A 21,676-nucleotide genomic window follows, 5' to 3' on the forward strand; every position below is an offset into this window, starting at 1 on the left:
AACCCAGATGTAACAGTATTCATTTCTTTCCCTTTCAAAGTTATACATGTAGAACAATAATGCAGACTTTAAATGAATTGACATAGGCTGGGAGTGCCTGTGCTTGGAAAGGACGGCAAGGATCTTTCTTACCTCTGGTCCTGCATTATAATTAGATTCCTATTTCTTTCCAAATGATAAGAATATATTGCACTTGTTTGCATACAGCAGCTATTGTACCAATGCAGTGACTTTTTAAAAGCATGACACCTAATTCATTCAAGAACTGAGCTGTCAGCTTCAATTCATTTCATTCCCTACCTCTTAGTGGTTATTTACTTCACTGATTTTTAAAAACAATAATTCATCAGCAGTAAATAATTACAAATAAAACATATTTATGTAACAGTTCTAAAAACCACTTCCTAAATGTATAGAATGCACAATTTTTTTTCACCTGAATGAAGATCTGTACCTGGCTGACTAGTCAGCCCAGGCAGAGATTCCTGAAGCTGGTATGTTGATGATGAAGAAGAGGTACCGTCTGCAGTGCTATTTGAGGTCATATATGCTCCATATGTTGATGCTGAGTAATACTGTGGATATTGGTTTTGGCCAAAAGCTGTATAAGATGGATAATCCTAAAACAGTAAAAACAATATTTTAAAATGGACATTTAACAAAATCTGAACCATAGTACTACAAATAATCCTTGTCAATTCAAAATATTTAAAATTGCCAAAACAAATACATAAGACTTGGTTTGAGTATTATAGAAATAATAATAATCATACCTGTTGTGAACTACTGAAGTTTGTAGAATTTGAATTGTTTGCATAAATAGTGGATGATGGGGTAAAACTAGAACCTAGAGTTAAAAGAAAAATTCCCTATAAGAGTTAGACAACACATCACATACAAAGCAGACAAATGATAAGCCAAAAGTTGAATATTTAATTCTTAAAATATCATAAAGAAAATGTGCAGTAAAATTCACAGATCTATCTATCAGTATGATATTTTGTTAAGGGATTTTAGAAATGAGTGGCGGGGACTCACCTGAGCTGCCGTTTGGCAGGGTGGAGGGCGAGTGGGAGAAGACGCGGCGGCCTCAGCTCGGCCCCGGTCTACCGGGCATGTTACCAGTGGCAGCGCGCACAGCATGCAGGAGGCGGGGCCAGGAGCGTCTTTTGGGATGCTGCCTGGTGCTTTCCTGCCTCTTCACTGGGCTGCCAGGCAAGTGGCCAACCCAGTCCCAATTTAATGTTGTTGTTTTGTTATGTATTTGCTTGTTATCATCACAGCGGGGTATGTGCATGGTAAGGAGCCAATTTCATGGGGAGCCAGTGTGCGATCAGACTCCCCACTGGGGAAGGGGCCCCTTTAAAGGGGTGGTGGAAAGAGCAGTGTCAATACCCAGCAGGGTGGGCGCTGCTCATTTAACGACCGGACAATTCAAGGGATTAAGCTACAGAGGTTTGCACCCTTTGGCTATCCTTTAAGGGTTTGTCTCCCATTTTAGGAATCCAATTGGAGGTTCATGTATTCCCAGTGGAGATCATGACATATTCCTTCATAATGTGGATTCAGCCAGCGGGCTGCTTAGTATCGGCCCTTCCCATGCTGCGCCAACCCTCCTGCGGGCGGGAGGGGGGGGGTGTTTGAAATAAATGCTGTGGCCTATGTTAATCCAAAAAATCTTTGAGTCGTGTCTTACTTCCACAACACTGACCTCCTACCTACCAATGCATGGTGAGGCCTTCCCTTGGCATTGCCTCCTGGTAGTGATGATTCTGTTTAGTCACAATGGCTAGTGGCCATGATTATCCTCCATGATTCAAGTTCAAATTCCCACTCTACCAAGAAAGCCTTCTGGCGTCTTTGGAGTCACATACTCCAAATAGTATGTGACTCTTAGCCTAATGTAGCTCACACAGTTGTGAGAATAAAATAGAGGAAAGGGTAATGCTATAAGCTGCTTTGAGAGAGCTCTGGGAGAACTGTAACTGGCCTAAGGTCATCCAGCTGGCTGCATGTGGAGGAGAGGAAAATCAAACCCAGTTTTCCAGATTAGAGACTGGTGCTCTTAACCACTACATCAAGCTGCCTCTCAAAAACTGAATATAGGAGGCAGATAAAAGTTGGAGAATAGGAAGCAGGAAAAATGCGGGGGGGGGGTTGTTTTTGAAGATTTTGAAGAATTATTACATGGAGAATTTGTATATAAGTGTATTAGTGACACATTTCATAACTGAAATTGTTGCTATAGTGAAACTTTAATACAAGAGCAGCTGCATTGGCTAAACAACTAAATAGAAAGATAAGAAACTTAGAAAGATAAGAAACTTGTTATTACAGATATTATGTGCAATTCATCAGTCTGGGGGGAGGGGGAATGGTTTTTAAAAATGGGATGACATAGTCATTCATTATGCCAGCTTGAGACTCTGCTCAAAAAGCTTCAATGACCAAAGATCCAAAGTAAATTAATTTCTATAATTTTAATAATAAGGATCTAAATTATTGCTGGCTAATGTTTGGATTTCCAAAATATAATATTTTCCACAATTCATTAGTGACAATGGAATAGAGGGCGACAAAGTAAAAAGAATGAGGTAAAAATCCATCTTTAAAATAGTCAAGAAAAAATGCCCAATAAAATTAATGTTTGCGATTACATATACAAGAAATTCAAGAGTTCCAAAACAGTTCCAAAATAGTAAGAGGAAAGGAAAGTGACAAATTACTGACCTGGCATTTGGTAAGAATATGGGGTCTGGCCTGGCTGCGGCGTGGAGAACCCTGGGCTGTAACTAAGGCACCCGGTCTGCAATGGTGATTGTGTTTGTGAAAGTCCACTTTCTGTCTTGATGCCTGGCAACATTACACCCAAATCTGTGTAAGAAATTTAATTTTCAACCAATTCTTATAGATGTGGAGAAAAAGCATAGCAGTCTCACGATTATTATTGATAGAAAAAAGAACAAGTGGAAATCAAGTACCGTAAGTAGGTAAACTGTAAGGCTGCCCGGTCTGTGAATAGGCTGTATACACTGTTGGCTGCTGCATTCCCGAATACTGAGTCTGACCAGCATAGGCAGACATTGTTTGAGCTGCCGGAGTAGAAAGGATGTGTGGATAAGGCCTAGACAGCAGTGGTAAAAATAAAAACAGTAGTGACAATAAATAGTCAATTCCCCAAGTAAAATTAAAATAGTTTAAAGGTCCAACAATTTTCTCAACATTGACAAATTTAGGTTATATCCTGCTCTTTTAAATGGATGTGCTCTTGTGCCTTTAACAAAGAAATTAACGAGGACAGAAATGGCAGTAAAAATCTCACCAGCTATGTTTTTGCAAGTTAAGGCAACAAATGCTCTTTTTGATTAATAGTCACCATGAATCTATACCTAAGAGTAGCATTAGACATTTATTCTATTTGGGATTGGTACTAAAATAGCAATTCCAAATCTGCAACATTTAGGCAAACTCATGTTATAATAATGCAATCACAAGAGTTCTGTTGTAACTGGCTGTCATTTCCAACAGTGGGCAAACAACAAGTATGCTTAAATTTTTATGGGAATAAGGAAGGTGACTCAGTAGAGAGCTGTATTTTTTATAACAGTACTACATCAAATTAATAGCTACTTCTTCCTGACAGATTTTGACCTGTAGGGTTACTAGCATTTAGCAAAATATTAGGTAAAACACTGATATGGACATGGAACTTGATTTCCTCTCTTATCCACTCCTTTGGGCAGTGAGAACAGGAATGGATCTTAGGCACAGAAGCTTTCTCCTTGCTGACCTTTTATGCCGAACACTAGTACTTAAGCCTGCTGTACCTGAAATACAGTGGGCGCTAGGAGGCCTCTAAGTCCTGTCCCACGGCCTTGAACCCCTGTCACACCCACGATGCCCTCTCCCCCCCCATCCCGTTCAAGCTTCCTGGCTTCATGACCGGGCCAGCTCCTGGGCCGGCCGGGAAGCTGGGCTAGGAGGGGGAGAGGGCTGCAACATGCAGGCTCAGCTCCTGCCCCGGCAACGAAGCACTCTCCCCCCTCCCAGCCCAGCTTCCCGGGGCCTCTAGGCCTACCTTGCCTTTCGGCGGCCAGCACAGGAATGGTCGCCGTGGGGCGAAGGTGGCCCACATTGGGTGGTGGGTGGGTTGGCAGACACTTTGTGCCTCTCAACTGGTCAGAGGCAGAGCCTCTGCTTAACAGTCCAGGGCCAGGGGCCAATCGTTGCCCCCCCCCATCCCAGACAGCACCCATCCCTACAGGCCTTACTATTTTATTTATACCACTCCTGTGAAGTGGTTTAAAGATGTCTCATCATGCACTGAAATTGATATCTGAACTGAGTTCTGACTCTCTTTGACTACAGAGGCTGAATTTGCTTTGAAAGAATGTTGAGTATTCAAAAACAGAGTATCTTTGAGTGTGGGGGGGGGGTTTCCTGTTAAGTATCCTATAAGGAGCCACGCAGGGTTGGTGAAGATGTTCATCATAAGCCCAGTAGGGAAGAAACTCATGAACTTCAGGCCCAATGTCCCCAATCTAAGAGATGCAATTAATGTCAAAATAGCCTTTCATTGTCAGAGCAATCAGGACTGAATTATCAACTGTCTGTATTTGAGCTACATGCCTTGAACTCTGCTAAAGGTTTTCCTCTCTAATTCAAGTTAGTACAAACAGACCATAGAGAATGTAACATACAAAACAACCCCTGAAGCATTTTAACAAAACCACCTATAATTTTCTATTAAAAAACGGTATAAACTTTATTTTATTTCATTTTCAATCCCTTCAAACATAGGTTGTTGGCATTATGGATAAAACAGAAACAGGGCAAATCAATCAAACAATAAATATTAATATCATTTTAAAGCATACCATATATACTCGCATATAGGCCAACCCCATATAAGACAAGGCACCTAATTTCACCACAAGGACCCATTATGCACGGGGGTTTTAGCGCACATTCGGGGTGGAATGGCGGCGACTAAAATCACGGATAACGCACGGAGCTGGCTGCAACCGGCTGCAGCTTCGGTGCATGCCGCCGAAAAAGCCGCGTCAGTGAAACGCGGAAGAAAGCGCAGCTTCCGGGTGAGCGGGGCGCAACCAGAAGCGGCGCCCGGATCGGCGCGTGCATAATCGGTTACTCTGGGTTTTGCCGCCGTTGCGCCCCGCCCCGTGCATAACCGGTATGCGTCGCGTCTTCCCCCTCCGCGTTTTCCACGTGACCCGAAATCGACGTTTCGGCGGCCGTGCATAATGGGCCAAAATGCTGGAAAACCTTATTGACTCGCATATAAGCCGAGGCTGGTGTTTGGATAGTGGCTTTTCCCCCTCCCCTTCCCTTTGGGGCAGGATCTCCCCCCCTTTTCTTCCCACCACCTCCTCCCTCTTTCCCTCTGACCCCTCTTGCCTTTTATATCCAATCCTTCTTCTTATCCCATTCCCTTCTTCTTAGGTGTTCTGTTCCTTCCACTTTCTATTCCTTCCTCCAGAGGTGTTTCCTCCTTCTGCTCTCTGCTCTCCCTCTGAGACAGAGGTTTCAGAGCTTCCTGCAGCAGCAGCAGCACGTACTAGCCTTGTTAAGGCAGTCAGGGGCAGAGGCTGGGACTGCTATTCCCTCCCCTCCCACTGGTCTCCCGGGCTTGCTGCATCTGCTTCTGCTTCTTCAGTTAAGTATACGTCTCCCACCCCCACCCTCGTGTCTAGTCTGGCAGCTTTTTTTAAAAACCTACATGTAAGTGAAGGGAGACTTTTTCAGCTTTAAAAAGGGGCTGAAAAACTCGGCTTATAAGCGAGTATATACGGTATACAAGAAATCTAGCAACAGCTTCCAGTAATCCCACATCATAAAAAAAAAACAGTTTCAGAATAATAGAATTACTAGAGTACTGATGTCAGGATTGAGAAAAGATCTCTAGCTTCATTTAATAAAGAGCAGTATAACAGCACATGTAAGATGATCCCTATCTTATAGATAAATAAATCAAGATAAAATATATATTTCTTAATCCATTTATAGGAAAAAGTTAGGTTAAAAATGAACATTTTAGAGAATTGACATGAATGAAACTTGGCATTAAAATCCACAACTACATAGAATATTCATTTCTATTTACTTTTTATTTCTGCTTTTTAATTGCTGGCACAAGTTTTGATTACACAAAGTGAAACACATATTTTGTACCAGTATATATTAAACTAAAATATTGTCAATAATTACATTGATGGCATAGTTATACCGCAATTTTTCTACAAACCAAAATTGAAAATACAACAATTTAACTGGAATTATGAACTTATGCTGCCCATCTATTCTAAACTTAATGATTTATGAGTTGTAATTTATCTCACAAGTATATACGATGGAACAAACCTTGTATATTAAATAACAAACCTTTTATAACTGTTGACTAATATGAAGAAATATGGAAAATATTATTTGAACCACATAAAAACTTTGATTCTTGATCATATAAACATTATATGTAAGAATATTCACTTGGAATCAATGATAGTTAATGTCCAGTAATGAGACCCAATCACAGTTTACCACACCACAAAAATGCAATTTCAAGATTATTTACTTTTTGACTGCTTTGCATCATCCAACAAAATAGATGGACTGAAGTGGAATATACACAGTAACATATTTTAAGATGCATGCTCACTAACTTGGAGGGATACAGCTGCGGTGAGTACTGATGCGCTGATCTTGGACTGTAGCCACTACTTGTTATGACTGAAAAATACAAACCAAATAATAAATCAATGGATCAATCACCACATTTAATATTTCCATGCAAGAATGCATTTGATAAAGAAAATCAATTTTGTCTTACTGAAATGACAAAGGTAACAAAGTAAAAAACACTTCAAGTGTTGTGTTGTATAAATTCTAATCTGCATGCAGTGGCCTGAATCCAAGAATTCCCCATCTCTAAGTGAAGAGTCTCTTTCCAATTGGATCTTGAAAAAAGATTTATTTCATCCAAGAAAGATTCCTCACCTAGCAAAAAGGAATCCTCTGAGCCAATACAATATAAATCAGTTGTTCCTGCTTACAGAATGTAAAAAAATTACATATATATCAAACATTTGGAATGCTCTATTACAGGGCTGATTATCTGCATTCAGAATAGTGGGTTACATTTTCTGTAAATCTCTTCTTAATGGAAATTTGGTTACAGGGTCATTAAGAATCTTTTTGAAAATCTGTACTGTCTCATTCATCCAAATTATAACATATGAAACAATTCTAATACTGAAGATAGCAATATGTAATAACTAATAATAATTGTAGCCAGAAAAGCTTGTAGGCCTCAAATGACTAACATAGATATGTGAACAGTGGTATATAATATAAATAATTGGGAATGAATAACTTTGTATCTTTATATGCAGGGGGTAAATTATACATTTAGAAATCAAAGGTTTTCCAAGAACTTAGGCCCTCAATCAACAATATCTGGAAGCAGCAGGAGACTGCACAATGCTGCAAACAGGGAAATTAGGGTCTACTGAGGATCTTTAGAATAATATGTGGAGACTAATTACTTTGTTTAGCTAGCTCTTAATATCAGAAACAAAGTATAATATTGTACAGTCACCTCAGCAACGTTTCCTGCTGAAATTAGTTTCCTCACACAGGCCAAATCTGTGAAGGCTGAAATTCAAAACATATAATCCTGTGCCACTTACTCTAATACAAAGATTCTATGGCTACAGCAGCTCTTGAAGATGCAAACAATATAAATAAAGGGGAAAATCCATGCTTACTTTTGTATGTATAAATGTCACCACCACTGCAGTGAATGGTGAAAATCACTTGGGAACTGTAGATTAGCAATCCCCAACCTGTGGGCCACGGACCACATGTGGTCCTTCGACTAATTGGAGGTGGGCCCCGAAGGACGCCTTCTCCCCCCCAGGCCTTTACAACACACTTCATTGTTGTGGCGTGTCTGTATCTTATTTTAAACATTACCATAGCAATCAGAGAGTGTTAGGGCAGTGGTTGAGAGTAGAGAAGTAAACTACCCCCCACACAAACACACACACACTGGGCCACAGTAAAAGGCGTTGAGTGGTCCCCGGTGAGTGGTCCTCGGCGTTGAGTGGTCCCCGGTGATAAAAAGGTTGGGGACCACTGCTGTAGATGACTTGGGATGCCAGGAAAACTCTACATAGAGAGCAAATCTGAGTGGCTATTTCATTTCAATGTGGCTTCATTTGATTTTTAAGACTGGCTAAAGAAACTACAGCCAGCATATAAAGCTTCTTACACTTTTCTAAAGGACTAGCCCAGTGAGAGTGTAAGCCTTTATTCCTGCGGACAGTTGGTTTACATGCTATATTACAAGCTGTTTTTCAAACTTTGTATCTTCGTATCATGAGACATGGGATAAGAAACTGCAGCACGGTCTAGAACTAACAAGTCTAATTCAAGAAACTCAGTTCTAATGCCTACAAGGACAATTGGAACTTGTTCGATGGTTCTTCAGATACTGGCTCAATTTGATAGCATTACACATAAAAGCAAAATGTTTTAAACATAGATACACACATATCAATTGGCAGCAAACATTCATTACTTCTTCAGGAAAATCATATTCATTTAATTTCTTACTGAAACAAACAATCAAGAGCTTAAGTACAGTAGCCATCAATCGCATACATGTCAATACAAAGAGCAGCTGTATTTTTCTGAGCAAGTCTAAATTATTATTATCATATCCTATTCAAAATCATTGAAGAGTACTGCCTACCCTGGCCTGATTCCAAAAATGTTGAAGTTCCTCTTTCATCTAACCATCTGTCTTCACTAAGACAGATGTGTTCCAAATATATTAACTTGAAAATGTTGAATCAAACCTTTTGGAGCAAATCTGTACTAGGAAAACTTGTAGAGTGTTTTATTAGGCCATCTGCTGTTCATTCACTTTTGAAAAAAAATAAAGTAGTAAACAGAGAAGCAGTGGAATTTCTTTTCCTTCTTTTCGTTCATACTTTTCCTTCAAAGTAAACTTTTCTTTATTATGCTATTATGGTACTAGCAATCACCCTCCAGAATTAAGTTGCATAAGAAATAGTCTGTTTTTTTTTCCAGGCTAGCAGTGAAATTTACTTTCCCCCAAATCCAAAAGAATCATACATCTAATGTTCCGATATGGCTTTTAGTTTCTCAAAGAGCATTTTCCAAAGCCACATTAAGTATTTCTAGAATTCACAGCAGCTGGAAATACAGGTAAAATAGATTTTAAAAAATCCAGTTCAGAAATGTCTGACTGACACCCTATCAATATAACAGAATTCTTAGGTTTAAAAAAAAATACTGAACAAGTTAACATCACATAATACAGGGGCTTTGCTGAAATAGATGCACAGGCTACTAACATCCTCTATGATATTGCCTGCATCGCCCAATCTTACGGTTTAAAAATAAATGTGGACAAAACCAAAGTCATAACTACAGTTGGATCACTGACACTGGACAATGGAGCCCAAACTGAGAAAGTCAAATAATTTAAATACTTAGGGGAAAAAGTATCATCTACCACTGAAGCCCACAATAAGATTGGCCAAGCAACATCATCATTTGCTATACTCAAGTGGTGCCTCTGGAAGAAGACAAACATCTCTCTCAAGACCAAAGTTTGCCTTTCTGGACACTAATCCTGCCAATCCTTCTATATTGATCAAAAACCTGACAAAACTTGACATAAACTAACTCGAGACCTTCCAAATGTAATGCCTGTGGCAGATTCTGGATCTCTATGTGATCATAATTGAGACAATTTGGACAAAATGTGACAACCAGTCATAAATTAAAAAACAAATCCAAAAGCGTATACTGCAATGGTTTGGCCATGTCTGCAGAATGAACACCAGCAGACTGCCTTATAAACTCCTCTGGTGAGAACAACCAACTGAATAGCTTAAACAGATCAAGGAAGACTTTAGAAACCAGCAATTGACTATCCATATGGCCAAAACTACTGCCACCAATCGCCAAGAGTGTAAACAAGTTATAAACAAGGCAAAAAATCCAGCAGCACCTAAATCAGTGTACTGGCTGAGAAGACAATCTGCTCCTCCAATTGCCAGCTAAAGGATAAAAAGAAGAATAGGGTAGCCTATACATCAGGCCCCCATAATTCTCAGGGGTCCATTTTTTTGGAGCACAAGAAATCTGTGAATACTAACAGGGATGAACTGGAAGATCAGCCTAGAAAAGGCCCCATCCTCTCCCTGCCCAAGTCAAGCCACTGGGCTGGCAGGTGAGGTGGCCACTGCTATCTGAAATGAGTCACACAATGGACCAGCAGTGGGATTAAGCCCAGATGAGTCATGCAGCAGCAGCTGCCACCACCAAGCCCAGACAGATAAAGTAGTAGTAGCTACCACTGCCATACCCAGATGAAATGTACAGCAGCTGTTGTCAGACCAGTCATCCAGGCCTGGAGACTGTAGTAGCTCTACATGTCATAAGTTATATGACTGGCATTAGGACAGAGCCACATAAGTCATCTGCTGGCAGTTTATAGAGTTGAGATGATTATGAGGAGGCAGGAGATGAAGCCTTTCTGCACATTGACTGAATGCACTGAGGAGAGGGGCATACTCAGAGCTAGCCATATCATGTGGTTGGTTCTTTGACCATGAATAAGTGAAACTGTGAGTTATATATGGCAAGGGTATATTGTAACTTCACAGCATTTTGATTCTTAGCCTACACAAATTAGAAGAAGTAACACAAACTGTCAGTAATTTCCCTCCATGTGATAAGAGGGCAAGTCCTCTTGTGAATTGAAAAAATGGTTAATTATCAGGAAATGGAAAGTGAGTATTAGTGGTCAGTTTTCATATAGGAAAGTAGTAAGCAACAGGTTAACATAGGGCTAAAGGATAAAGTACTAAGTCCAGTGCTTTCTAACTTGTTCATTATTGATTTGGAATTGGGAGTAAGCAGTGAAGTGGCTAAACTTGCAGATGACACTTAGTTGTTTAGTGCAGTGAAAACCAGGGAGGACTGTAAGGAGCTCTAGAGGGATCTGTTGAGCCGAGATGACTGGGCATCAACATGGCAAATAAGGATCAAACTGGGCAAGTGCCAAGTAGTGCACATAGAAGCCAAAAATCCCAACACATGATGGGGTCCGAACTGGCAGTAATTGACTAGGAGAGAGATCTTGGAATCATGGTAGAAAACTCACTGAAAATGTTGCCTCAGTGTGAAACTACACTAAAAAAGGCAAATTCTATGCTGGGAATTATTAGAAAGAGAACTGAAAACAAAACAGCCAGCATCATAATGTCCCTGTATGAATCTATGGTGTGGCCTCATCTGAAATAATGTGTACAGTTCTGGTCACCACATCTCAAAAAAGATATTACAGCATTGAAAAAGGTACAAAAAAAGACAACTGAAATAATTAAGGAGCTGGAACACTTTCCCTATGAAGAAAGGCTTTTGGGAAAATAATGACTAGATAGTGACATGATAGAGGTTTACAAAATTATGCATGGGATAAAGAAGAAGAAGAGTTGGTTCTTATATGCCGCTTTTCCCTACCTGAAGGAGGCTCAAAGCAGCTTACAGTCGCCTTCCCATTCCTCTCCCCATAACAGACACCCTGTGAGGTGGGTGAGAATGAGAGAGCCCTGATATCACTGCCCGGTCAGAACAGTTTTATCAGTGCCATGGCGAGCCCAAGCTGGTTGCATGTGGGGGAGCGCAGATTCGAACCTGGCATGCCAGATTATAAGTCCGCACTCCTAACCACTACACCAAACTGGCTCTCCTCCTTTTCTCACAATACAAGAACTCATGGAAACACAATGAAACAGTTAAGATATAGTTTGGACCAGATAAAAGGAAGTACTTATTCACCCAAATAGTAAATAGCATGTGGAATTCACTACTGCCAGACGTGGTAGCAGCTACAAGCTACAAGCGGTAACAGCTTCAAGAGAGGATTGGATAAACAAATGGAGCAGAAGACCATCTGTGGATACTACGCACGAGGTACAGATGGAATATTGTATATGGGGCAGAGATGCTCTGTATCCTTGGTGCTTGGGGGGCTACTGGATTTCTGGCCCTGCTGGTGGACCTCCTTCTAACACCAGGAATTTGGCCATTGTGTGACAACAGAGTGTTGGACTGAATAAGCCATTGGCCTAATCCAACATGGCTTCTGTTATGTTCTCAGTGAAGGAAAGGCTGAAATTCAAAACATATTTACTTTGCAATTCTATGTTTAATTATTTCCTAGTATCAGGTGGGTAGCTGCTCTGGTTTGAAGCAGCAGACTGGAATTTGAGTCCAGTGGCACCTTTAACACCAACACAATTTTATTCAAGGTATAAACTTTTGTGTGCAAGCTTCTTCAGATACAGTGAAACTCTCAACAGGAGAATTCCCAGTTAAAAGAGGCAGTGGTTTGCCCGCTGCTCAAAAAGCCATCTCTGGACCGTGATAGCCTATAATTTATCACCCTGTCTTGTACTTAGCGTTTCTGGGGAAGATGCTTGAAAAGGCTGTCACAGACCAACTGTCAGCATACTTGGAAGACGCTTCAGTCTTAGACCCATCCCAGTCAGGTTTCTGGCCTGGCCATGGGGTGGAAACAGGGCTAGTCGCCCTGAAGGACAACCTCCACCAATTGTACCAGGGCGGGTTGGCACTGCTTGTATTATTCGACCTCTATGCAGCATTGAACTAAGTTGACCATAAGCTTTTAGCTCACTGCCTCGCTGATGCTGGGATCAGAGGGACTGTCCTTAAGTGGCTGATCTCCTTCTCCGTGATCGTGGACAGAAGGTAGCACGAGGAGAGAGTTCATCAAGCCATCTCCAACTGTCATGTGGAGTCCCTCAGGGGGTAGTTCTCCCTCTAATCCTATTCAATACCTTTAAGCGCCCTCTTGCTTAACTGGTGCAGAAGTTTAGGCTGGGTTGTCACCAATATTTTGATGTCACCCAGATCTTCCTCCTGATGGATGGCCGCCCTGTCTCCCCCCCAGAAACATTAGCCAGCTGCCTGGAAGCAGTGATGAGGTGGCTCAAGCAGTTACGTCTGAAGTTCAACCTTTCAAAGGTGGAGGTCCTGTGGCTGGGCAGGAAGGGTCCAAGCGAGCAAGCACTCCTACCCAGTCAGGATGGCTATCAGTGTCCCACTCCAGTAGGAACCTGGCCGTGATTCTTGATGCCTCTCTCTCAATGGAGGCTCAGATCACGATGGTAGTACAGCTGGCATTTTACCACCTTCGCCTCTGGCTAAAGCTGATTTTCAACCCCAGTGGTCTACTACCCTTAATTTTAGAGGATAGTTGTCAATCTAGCTGGTTACTGGTGGTTAGACGTAAGAGTGAATGTCTTGGCTTTTCCTCATGCCCTTTAGTTTCAGTAGGTATGGACTCTGCTAATAAAATGATAAAACAAAGAATTCAAGATACTGAACGGCAAGCGGACCTTTGTAGTTCACCTATCTTTAGATATTTTTTGTCTCTTGCGACATATCTTTTTACTTTGGAAAGTAACACTCACAGAAGAGCATTTACCCTGGCTAAGTGCATGGCACTACCCTCAGCAGTACTGGAAGGGAGGTATAAAAGGACCCCCTTCCCTACGAGAACATGCCCCTGTAATTCTGGGGTTGTTCTTTCTGAGCTGTTCTTTCTATGTCGAGGCCCAAGCCAATTTCATCCACCCTTATGTAAAGCAAAAGTTAGGCCAAATTGTAACACATCACACAAATATTATTAATAAATTATTGTCTGATGAATCCCCTAAAATCACCAAGCCTGTTGTTAAATTTTATACAATAGTATGTAGAGTTCATGGAGCTGGTGGGTCTGCTATGAAAAATGGGTGGGGAGTAGTTTGAGATTAGGGGACTGTCCGTGTGCAAGAAAAGGTTTGGCCCCCAAGATTTGTAAAAGAGAACTGTCATTATCCAGTAGAGGTTGGAAGTCACTGATGTGTTGAACTGTTTTAAGATATTTATATGACCACTTAGAGATGTCCTGCTATTGTCTCTTTCAGGCCTGTCTTTCAACAGATTTTTTCTTGGTACCATCTGGCTTTGTCAATCTGTTTCTTAATTTCATCTGGTGGGTACTTTAGCTCCAAAAGGTTTGCTGTAGATCCTTCAGGTGAGAATCTCTGTCTGTAGGACTGGAACAGATGCAGTATATTCCCTGGCTGTATAGAATGATGACTGGAGCCATGTAAGTATGCTTGTTGGTATATAGGTTTCCAATATAAAGTAGAGTCTATACCTACACAGTATATGTTTATAGTAGGGTCCAGAAAATAAATTGATTCCTTGTCATGTTGATGGTGGGGTAAAAGTCATTGAATGCCTGATGAAATATGTCCAGGGCTTCTGCAACATGTGTCCACACAATAAACATGTCATCAACAAGTGCACCCACTCACACCTCTCTAATGCCTGAAATACAGTGATATTTTTAATGTTAGGATGAGATTATATGCACAAGTTGGCATTGGCAACCATTTTCAAATCTCCATTCATTTCTAAAGAAACGACTCCATCCTACTGCAACCTAACTACAGAAGGCAGAGCCATATGAGCTCTAAATCTGTTCTGTATTTAAGTTTTGATGAATAATCACACTTTTTGTAAAGGAAGTCAGCTTTCTTTATGAATACAGGCAATGCTAGTTTTGCCAAATCCCACTGGATACATTGCTCTTCTGTTTTTTTATTAGGACATTTGTTTGCGAAAATATATTCCTGTACAGCCATTTGTTGCATGGAAACATTTCACCACATGCAGAAAGCAAATCAGCGTAACTTTTTATGTTATAAAATGAAGGTCACTGTATGATAAGAAGATTAGGAGTAGCCTCTTTCTGGTTACAATCCCATTGGATCACTGCTGGTATGTAACAAAGCACATATGCTACATGATAACAGTGGGGAAATGGAGAACAAAGATTGTGATGAACAGTAATTAATCTAATGAACGCAGGGGATGGCAACACGGGAAAGCAATAAGCCAACACAGAAATCTGGGGAAGAAAATCAGCATAAGGAGCCCTTCCTAAGACATTCTTCTGACAACTGTGCTTTCCAACTTGATTTGTGATCCATTTTCATTCTCTCAAAACAAAGTTTATATACTGTATTATAATAAGATGTTTTCTCCAATAATAGTAGTTAATTAGTTATTTTTTATTGTCATCGGGCTTCCTCATATTACAGTGTAAGGTACATCTTTGTTTTCTGACTAACTGCCCCAATGTCTTCTTTCTGTTCTTGGCTCAATATTTTGGATCACTACATTAAAAATATGGGTCTCACAGTCAAGGTTTTGTCAAAATATAAATTAATAGGGATCTTCAAATTTCTTAGAATTAAAGCCCGGAGATTAACCTTACTGTAACCTGTAGTAATATAGTATAAGTGATAAAAAAATACGTCTCTGCATCATCAACTTACAGTAGTACTCTCACTGAAGTATGTGCCACAATTTAATTTACAGGAACAGTAAAGGCAATCACCAACAATAATATTCAGAAAATCAATGAGTATATTAAATATGCACAGAAAGAAGGCAATTCAGTAACAATATCCAGGTATGCATAAATAGAAGTATCAGGTTTATGTATACGTATGCCTTCTTTCTGATATACAGAATATACTTATTGATTTTTAAATATTGTTGGTGATAGTATTTATACAAAGTGGCTTTGCCTTCTCTATTCCTGCTCTATATACTGTGTATGCCCTCTTTCTACTTACAATTAAATTTACAACAGTTTCAGTCCCACAATAATTATATCAGTAAAAAGGTAAAGATATCCCCTGTGCAAGCACCAGGTCATGTCTGACCCTTGGGGTGACGCCCTCTAGCGTTTTCATGGCAGACTCAATACGGGGTGGTTTGCCAGTGCCTTCCCCAGTCATTACCGTTTACCCCCCCAGCAAGCTGGGTACTCATTTTACCGACCTTGGAAGGATGGAACTGGCTGCTGGGATTGAACTCCCAGTCTCATGGGCAGAGCTTTCAGACTGCATGTCTGCTGCCTTACCACTCTGCGCCACAAGAGGGTCTTGGAATTATATCACTAGGGTTATCTATTTTAACTGTTCTGATACCATTTGCTTGGTTCAATACAAAACGGACACTGCAGGTGTCCATATGGCATAATTTCCCCTTCCTCCTCTTCTATCTATGGAGCTGCGCTAATGGAAGGAGGAATAGGGGTGTTTTGGTCCCCTATCCTCCTTCTGCTCCCTAACCTGCATGGCTATTAATTGATACTGGTCCCCTGAACTCCAGAATAAAATGTCCTGAGGTTGGAAAGGACTGCTCAGGGGAGGTAAACGCTGGAAAGATCTGTGACTATCAGCACCTTTCAATGCCAGTGTTTGCTTTTACAAAGGATTGCTGACAAAAGCTATTACAGTATTAGTACAGATCTCAGACACTCTCACAAACTATTAACACAGTATCAGGAGCATACTATGGCTTTACCTGACCCAGTAAATGTGTCAAGAGATCCATCTCCACTTGTTGTTGTTGTTTCACTGTTGTTCATAGGCTCTGTTTTCACTGCAAGAAGAGACACTATATAGAAGAATAAGCAGACATAAGATTTTACTTCTAAATTTACACTTGAGTTATTATGCCAATTATAGCAAAAATATGCATACACTGAAAACATTCAGTACATTCTACATGGAATCTACTACTACACAACCACAGTTTTAAAATACATGCATTTAGTCCTCCCCTTTTAATAAATGTGAATTTATTCTGTATAATAATGTAAATCCAGTATTGATTGTAGCCATGGAGAGATGGAGAACAGAGTTTTGTAATAATGTATTAAAAATGTAACCTGTATATATTTGGAGTAAAAGAGGGACTTTCAAAGACTAGTGATATCTAAATTTCCATTGAATTGTAACTGACCTGTCAGTTATGAACAGAAATTATGAAAGAGGGTTGCTTTTTCCCCTGAGAATTTTAAGATGTCTTGCGTTTATTTGTGTATGTATGCACTCAATTTCAGCTGCTGGAAATTGTCAGGGTAGGAAATGGAAAGTAGTAAGCTGCATAGGAAAACATTATGCTTTTGTTCCCCTTATCATTTTGGGTTTTTAAAAAGAGTATTTTCATATTATCCTTTATTGTACATGTTTTTCCTAACTTGGAAAATCGCAGGTAAATTGATTGCTGTTTTGTAAATTACAGTTCTTTTTTAAATTCATGTCATTTCAGTAATTAATAAGCATGTAGTAGCACAGCAGCTGTCTCTTCTTTGCTTAATCTGAGGAATGCAGACTATTTAGAATACAGATCAGCACATAAATGTGTAGTATTCTTAATTTAAATGACAAACTAAAGACCATTGACAGAGACAAGAGAGATATACATTATTGTGTACACCCTCAACATCTATGCTGTCAGCTGCAATTTGTTTTTTCTATCATCATCATTGAACCTACAGCTGAAAAACAGAGTAAGCTAGGTTTCCCATTAGATTTGAATTTAGGGACTATCACTACTTGAAATAATAATTCTCTTCTGAAATGAATGAACATTTATAATTAATCTGTTTTGTACAATCCAAATAACTTCCTTAAAGGTACAGTCCTGTTGGACAGATACCACAATTTTTCTAAAATGGCAATTGAGCACTGAGAAAATGTAGATTTCCCTAACTAGCTGGTCTCATTCCCATGATTACTAGATGGCGTGTCTGTTTGTGGTTTATTCCCTGGTGCTGAGTGTCTTGGCTGTTAAAACGCTGTAACAATGTATGTGGTTTGTATATACTTTGATGCTGGTTAATGACCACAAATAAATCTAGATGATGCGCAGCTGGTCCAGATAGCAGACACATAAGGTCAAATGTGCCCTCGAAGCACAACCAACTATGGTGACCCTATGAAGTTCCACCTCGTGGGTTTTCAAGGCAAGGTGGTTTGCCATTGCTGTGCTCTGCAAAATCTTCCTTGGCGGTCTCCCACAACTGACCCTGTTGTGAAAATCTGGCTAGTCTGGACTATTAGGACTGCTACAATAGTCACTCATTGTATGGTTATAATTCTGTGGGAGGGAAGATGGTATATGGATATAACCGCCTCTTATTAAATCACAGAAGTGAAGCATAGTCAGTACTTGGAAAGGAGACCACCAAAGAAGACTCTATAAAAGAAGGCAATGAAAACCACCTCTACTTCTCACTTGCCTTGAAAGTCCCAAGCTCTGGGGCTTGGTGGTACTATACACACACACACAGAATATTGCTGTGTTTTAAGTGGGTGGGCCTGCATCCAATCATGCATTCATAGGAAACATATTGCTATGTCTCTTGCTCTGCTAACTTCTGGCAGCCCCTTATAGTCTACAGAAAGTTCATTCCTGAAGATGTTGAACCTGCACTGATAAATAAGCATGCAAACTTGGGTACTGTAAGGGTCAGACAGAAATAAATTAAATAATTCCACCTCTCTCTTCTGTAGAAGAGACAAAGCAATTTCACCTCAGTCTCTCCCACCCTGAAGTGCCATGCTCTATATTCTGCATGGGTACTTTCAGGTGGGAGGTTAGAAGGGTTTGCAGAAACAGCTGCAGACCTCTGACTGACTACCCATGTTGATCTTGAGGCTCCTTGTGTCCCAGAAGCAACACCTTAGGGTGATAAGTGAGCTGATATGGGAGGGAGGAAACAAAATTCTGTCCCACTAAATTTGTATGAGGAGAAAATATTGGCTGGATCCACTCCAATGAAATCAAAATATTAATATATCAAAACAACACACAATAAGCCCTTGCCATTTTGTGCGTCTGGGAGTTCTATCTGATATATTTTCAATGTTCTTCAGAAGCTGAACAAACTCCAAGTGTTACATTCCAACTCATTTATATCTTAACAAAAGGGACTGTGAGCACCAACAAAGCTACAAATGTACCATCTTTTTTGTTTTTTATACAGTCATTAAAAACTCTATATATAGACTCTACATTCTCAGCAAGATTTTTTACAGATGCACAACACTATACTGGCTATTCACTTACAGTGGAAACTTGATGTCAGGAATAACAAACCCACTACTTAAAAGGCTAACCATTTGGGATCTGAGTGTGGTTTATATATTTTTAATTGAACTATTTTCACCCTGCTGAGATGCTGATTTTTTGTGGGTTTTTTTTTAACCATAACTGAAATTGCAAGTATTATTGTGTTTTCTATAAACCTCTGTGAATCATAAATAGGTGAATGTATAAACTCCCCTACAAACTTTAAACAACTAAGACAAACATGCTTATTCTCCTTTTCCACATTGATACTATCCTTCCTCTCTTTCAACTAATACTTGATCTAGTCTAAGATATGTAATTCTAAGAGATGTTGAAATATTTTTATATGTTTCATTTTTGTTGTAGGCTGTGAAATAGAGGGAAAAACATTTACCCCATGACAGAAGTTAGTTTGTTTGAAAAGCCCTATCAGGTATGATTATTATATTCTGTCCCGGGGTCCAGTTGCTGCTAGGTACTGAAATAACCTACAGTTTCCTAATCCATTACAAGAAGTATCACAAGCTACCTTACTGTAAAATTGAGTCATACAGATAAACCCAGGTATTACATTTTTTAACTCAAAAATCAAAAGCAAGAATTTTCTAGCATAAGAAGAATGCCATGCATGAGATACTGCTGTAATGCAGTGGGTGGAGTATTAGGGTTGAAAATGAGAGACCAAGTAAAACCAGTGGCAATCAGTAGATGTTACTGGGTAAGTTACTGTCTCTAAAGACTGTGATTCCACACTCATTTACAATTAGGACAGGTTTCAGCCAGATCTATTACAAAAGTAGGATCAAATAAGAGGACGCTAGACTGTAACCTGTCCATACATCAATAAAAATACACACAAACTATAATTTTAAAACCTGGAATACTACTCAAATGGGTTGTGCTTGGTTCAAGGCTGCGTATGTCTACTTGGACAGAAGTACTGTTTTGTGCTGAACAGGGCTAGTTTTTTGTCAGGCTATGTTACATATGGAAACAGTATTCCCTGTGGAGAGTTCTCTTCCTTCTCACTGTGATACATAACAGCCCCCCCCCCCCCCAATCTAAAGCATAATCAAGTAGTTTGGTCTTATGCATGAGCTATTATATCATGAAATGCAAAATAATATTGGGTGTCATTGACTTGTCAATTTGATATCCCTGCCTAATGATCTACATATTAATTCCAGCAAGTGTTTAGTTAAATAAAATCAGAATTACAGTAAAGCATATAAAATTATTGAAGAAAAAAGATGGAAAAGTTATAAGTTATCAGTGCAAAAAGCCCTTTCTCTGATCTAGAACCTAAGATGTACTCAACTGCCTCATTGTATTGACACGAACTTCACAGAATTACATCTTCACTGCATGCCACAATGAATTTTATTCATTGCTCATATTGTCTAGCACTACATTTCTAAGGATAACTAAGTATAGGCTTATATTCAGGTGGGGAGTTGTGTTGGTCTGAAGCAGCAGAACAAAGTTTGAGTCCAGTGGCACCTTAAGACCAACACAGTTTTAATCAAGGTATAAGCTTTTTGTGAAGGTACTTCTTCAGATAAATTGAGATGGAAGGTAATAGTCCATACATAAAGGAAGAGGTTGAGCAAAAAAATACAACACACAACATAATTAAGATGTCTGAAAGATTCAAGACCAAACAGGAATAACAAATTTAGTGTATATGATTACCTTTTGTTTGGGTTTAATTGCAGAGGAGGAACATAGTGATTGGATACTGATGAGCACATATATCCTTACTTGTGGAATGCTGAAAGTAGTTAACTAAGACCCTGCCATTATACTCCATCCATCATCTCTCAAGCATGGAGGTGACATTACAACAGCATTTTCTTTGAAGTGGGGTAATTGGCTGTATAGACTATACATTCCTGTCTTCCACTCCAAATTACATTACATTCAACTACTCAGTACATTACAATTTGCCATTCAAAACAAAAAATAAAATAAAGAGGCTATATGGTTTTTCACAAGAATCTCAGTCTTGTGATTCTTGATGACCAATTTGAGTCCATTTATCCTTTGACATAGGGTTGACTGTAGAGACCTGAAGGGCATTGTTGGCATATACAGTGTTCAAAGATGAGTGATTATGTTGTCTGGATGTATGCGGCAGCAAAGTTGGCAATTTATTAGAAGCTCCGGTACCAAACTCTATGTTCAAATTAGATGATGTATTATTGTGAGTGAGGGGTTGACATTGGGGGGCTCTATGCACACAATAAGAAGTTGGTCCCCAGGACTTGTGAAAGACAGTGGTCATTATACAGTAGAGATTGTAAGTTGCTTATGATGCTCTGAACCTTATACATCTTCATTTTGCTGTACGCTAATTTACTGCACATCCTCTACCCATATGTATAAACTGATAATTTCTATGTCATTGCATCTGAAGAAATGTGCATGCACACACAATCAAACTTTGTTTGCCATAAAGGTGCCACTAGACTAAAACTTTGTTTAGTATTGACTTACATGCAAGTAATTATTTGTATGGAAACATTTTAGTGACCTTTCCTTCACTGTTTCAGTGGCACCATACTGGTTTGGTCTGTGATTTAGTAACTATAGCTACATAAATATA

The 21,676-nt window shown here is 39.7% G+C and overlaps 1 protein-coding gene across 16 annotated transcripts in view; it reads right to left on the minus strand.

Moving 5' to 3' along the window:
* Nucleotides 1-21,676, minus strand: part of EYA4 (EYA transcriptional coactivator and phosphatase 4) — a 197,665-nt gene that overhangs the window by 54,321 nt on the left and 121,668 nt on the right. For 9 of the 16 annotated variants that reach the window (XM_077352425.1, XM_077352456.1, XM_077352400.1 and 6 more), the window contains 6 exons: nt 16,516-16,608; nt 6,681-6,747; nt 2,982-3,124; nt 2,731-2,874; nt 774-847; nt 437-620 (listed from right to left, as the gene is read on the minus strand). In XM_077352425.1, coding sequence (XP_077208540.1) covers nt 437-620; nt 774-847; nt 2,731-2,874; nt 2,982-3,124; nt 6,681-6,747; nt 16,516-16,608 — 705 coding nt within the window. The remainder of the gene's footprint in view (nt 1-436; nt 621-773; nt 848-2,730; nt 2,875-2,981; nt 3,125-6,680; nt 6,748-16,515; nt 16,609-21,676) is intronic. The other 7 variants (XM_077352495.1, XM_077352515.1, XM_077352435.1 and 4 more) reach the window with 4 other exon arrangements.

This window comes from Paroedura picta, chromosome 1 (assembly GCF_049243985.1).
Source record: "Paroedura picta isolate Pp20150507F chromosome 1, Ppicta_v3.0, whole genome shotgun sequence".
NCBI lineage: Eukaryota > Metazoa > Chordata > Lepidosauria > Squamata > Gekkonidae > Paroedura > Paroedura picta.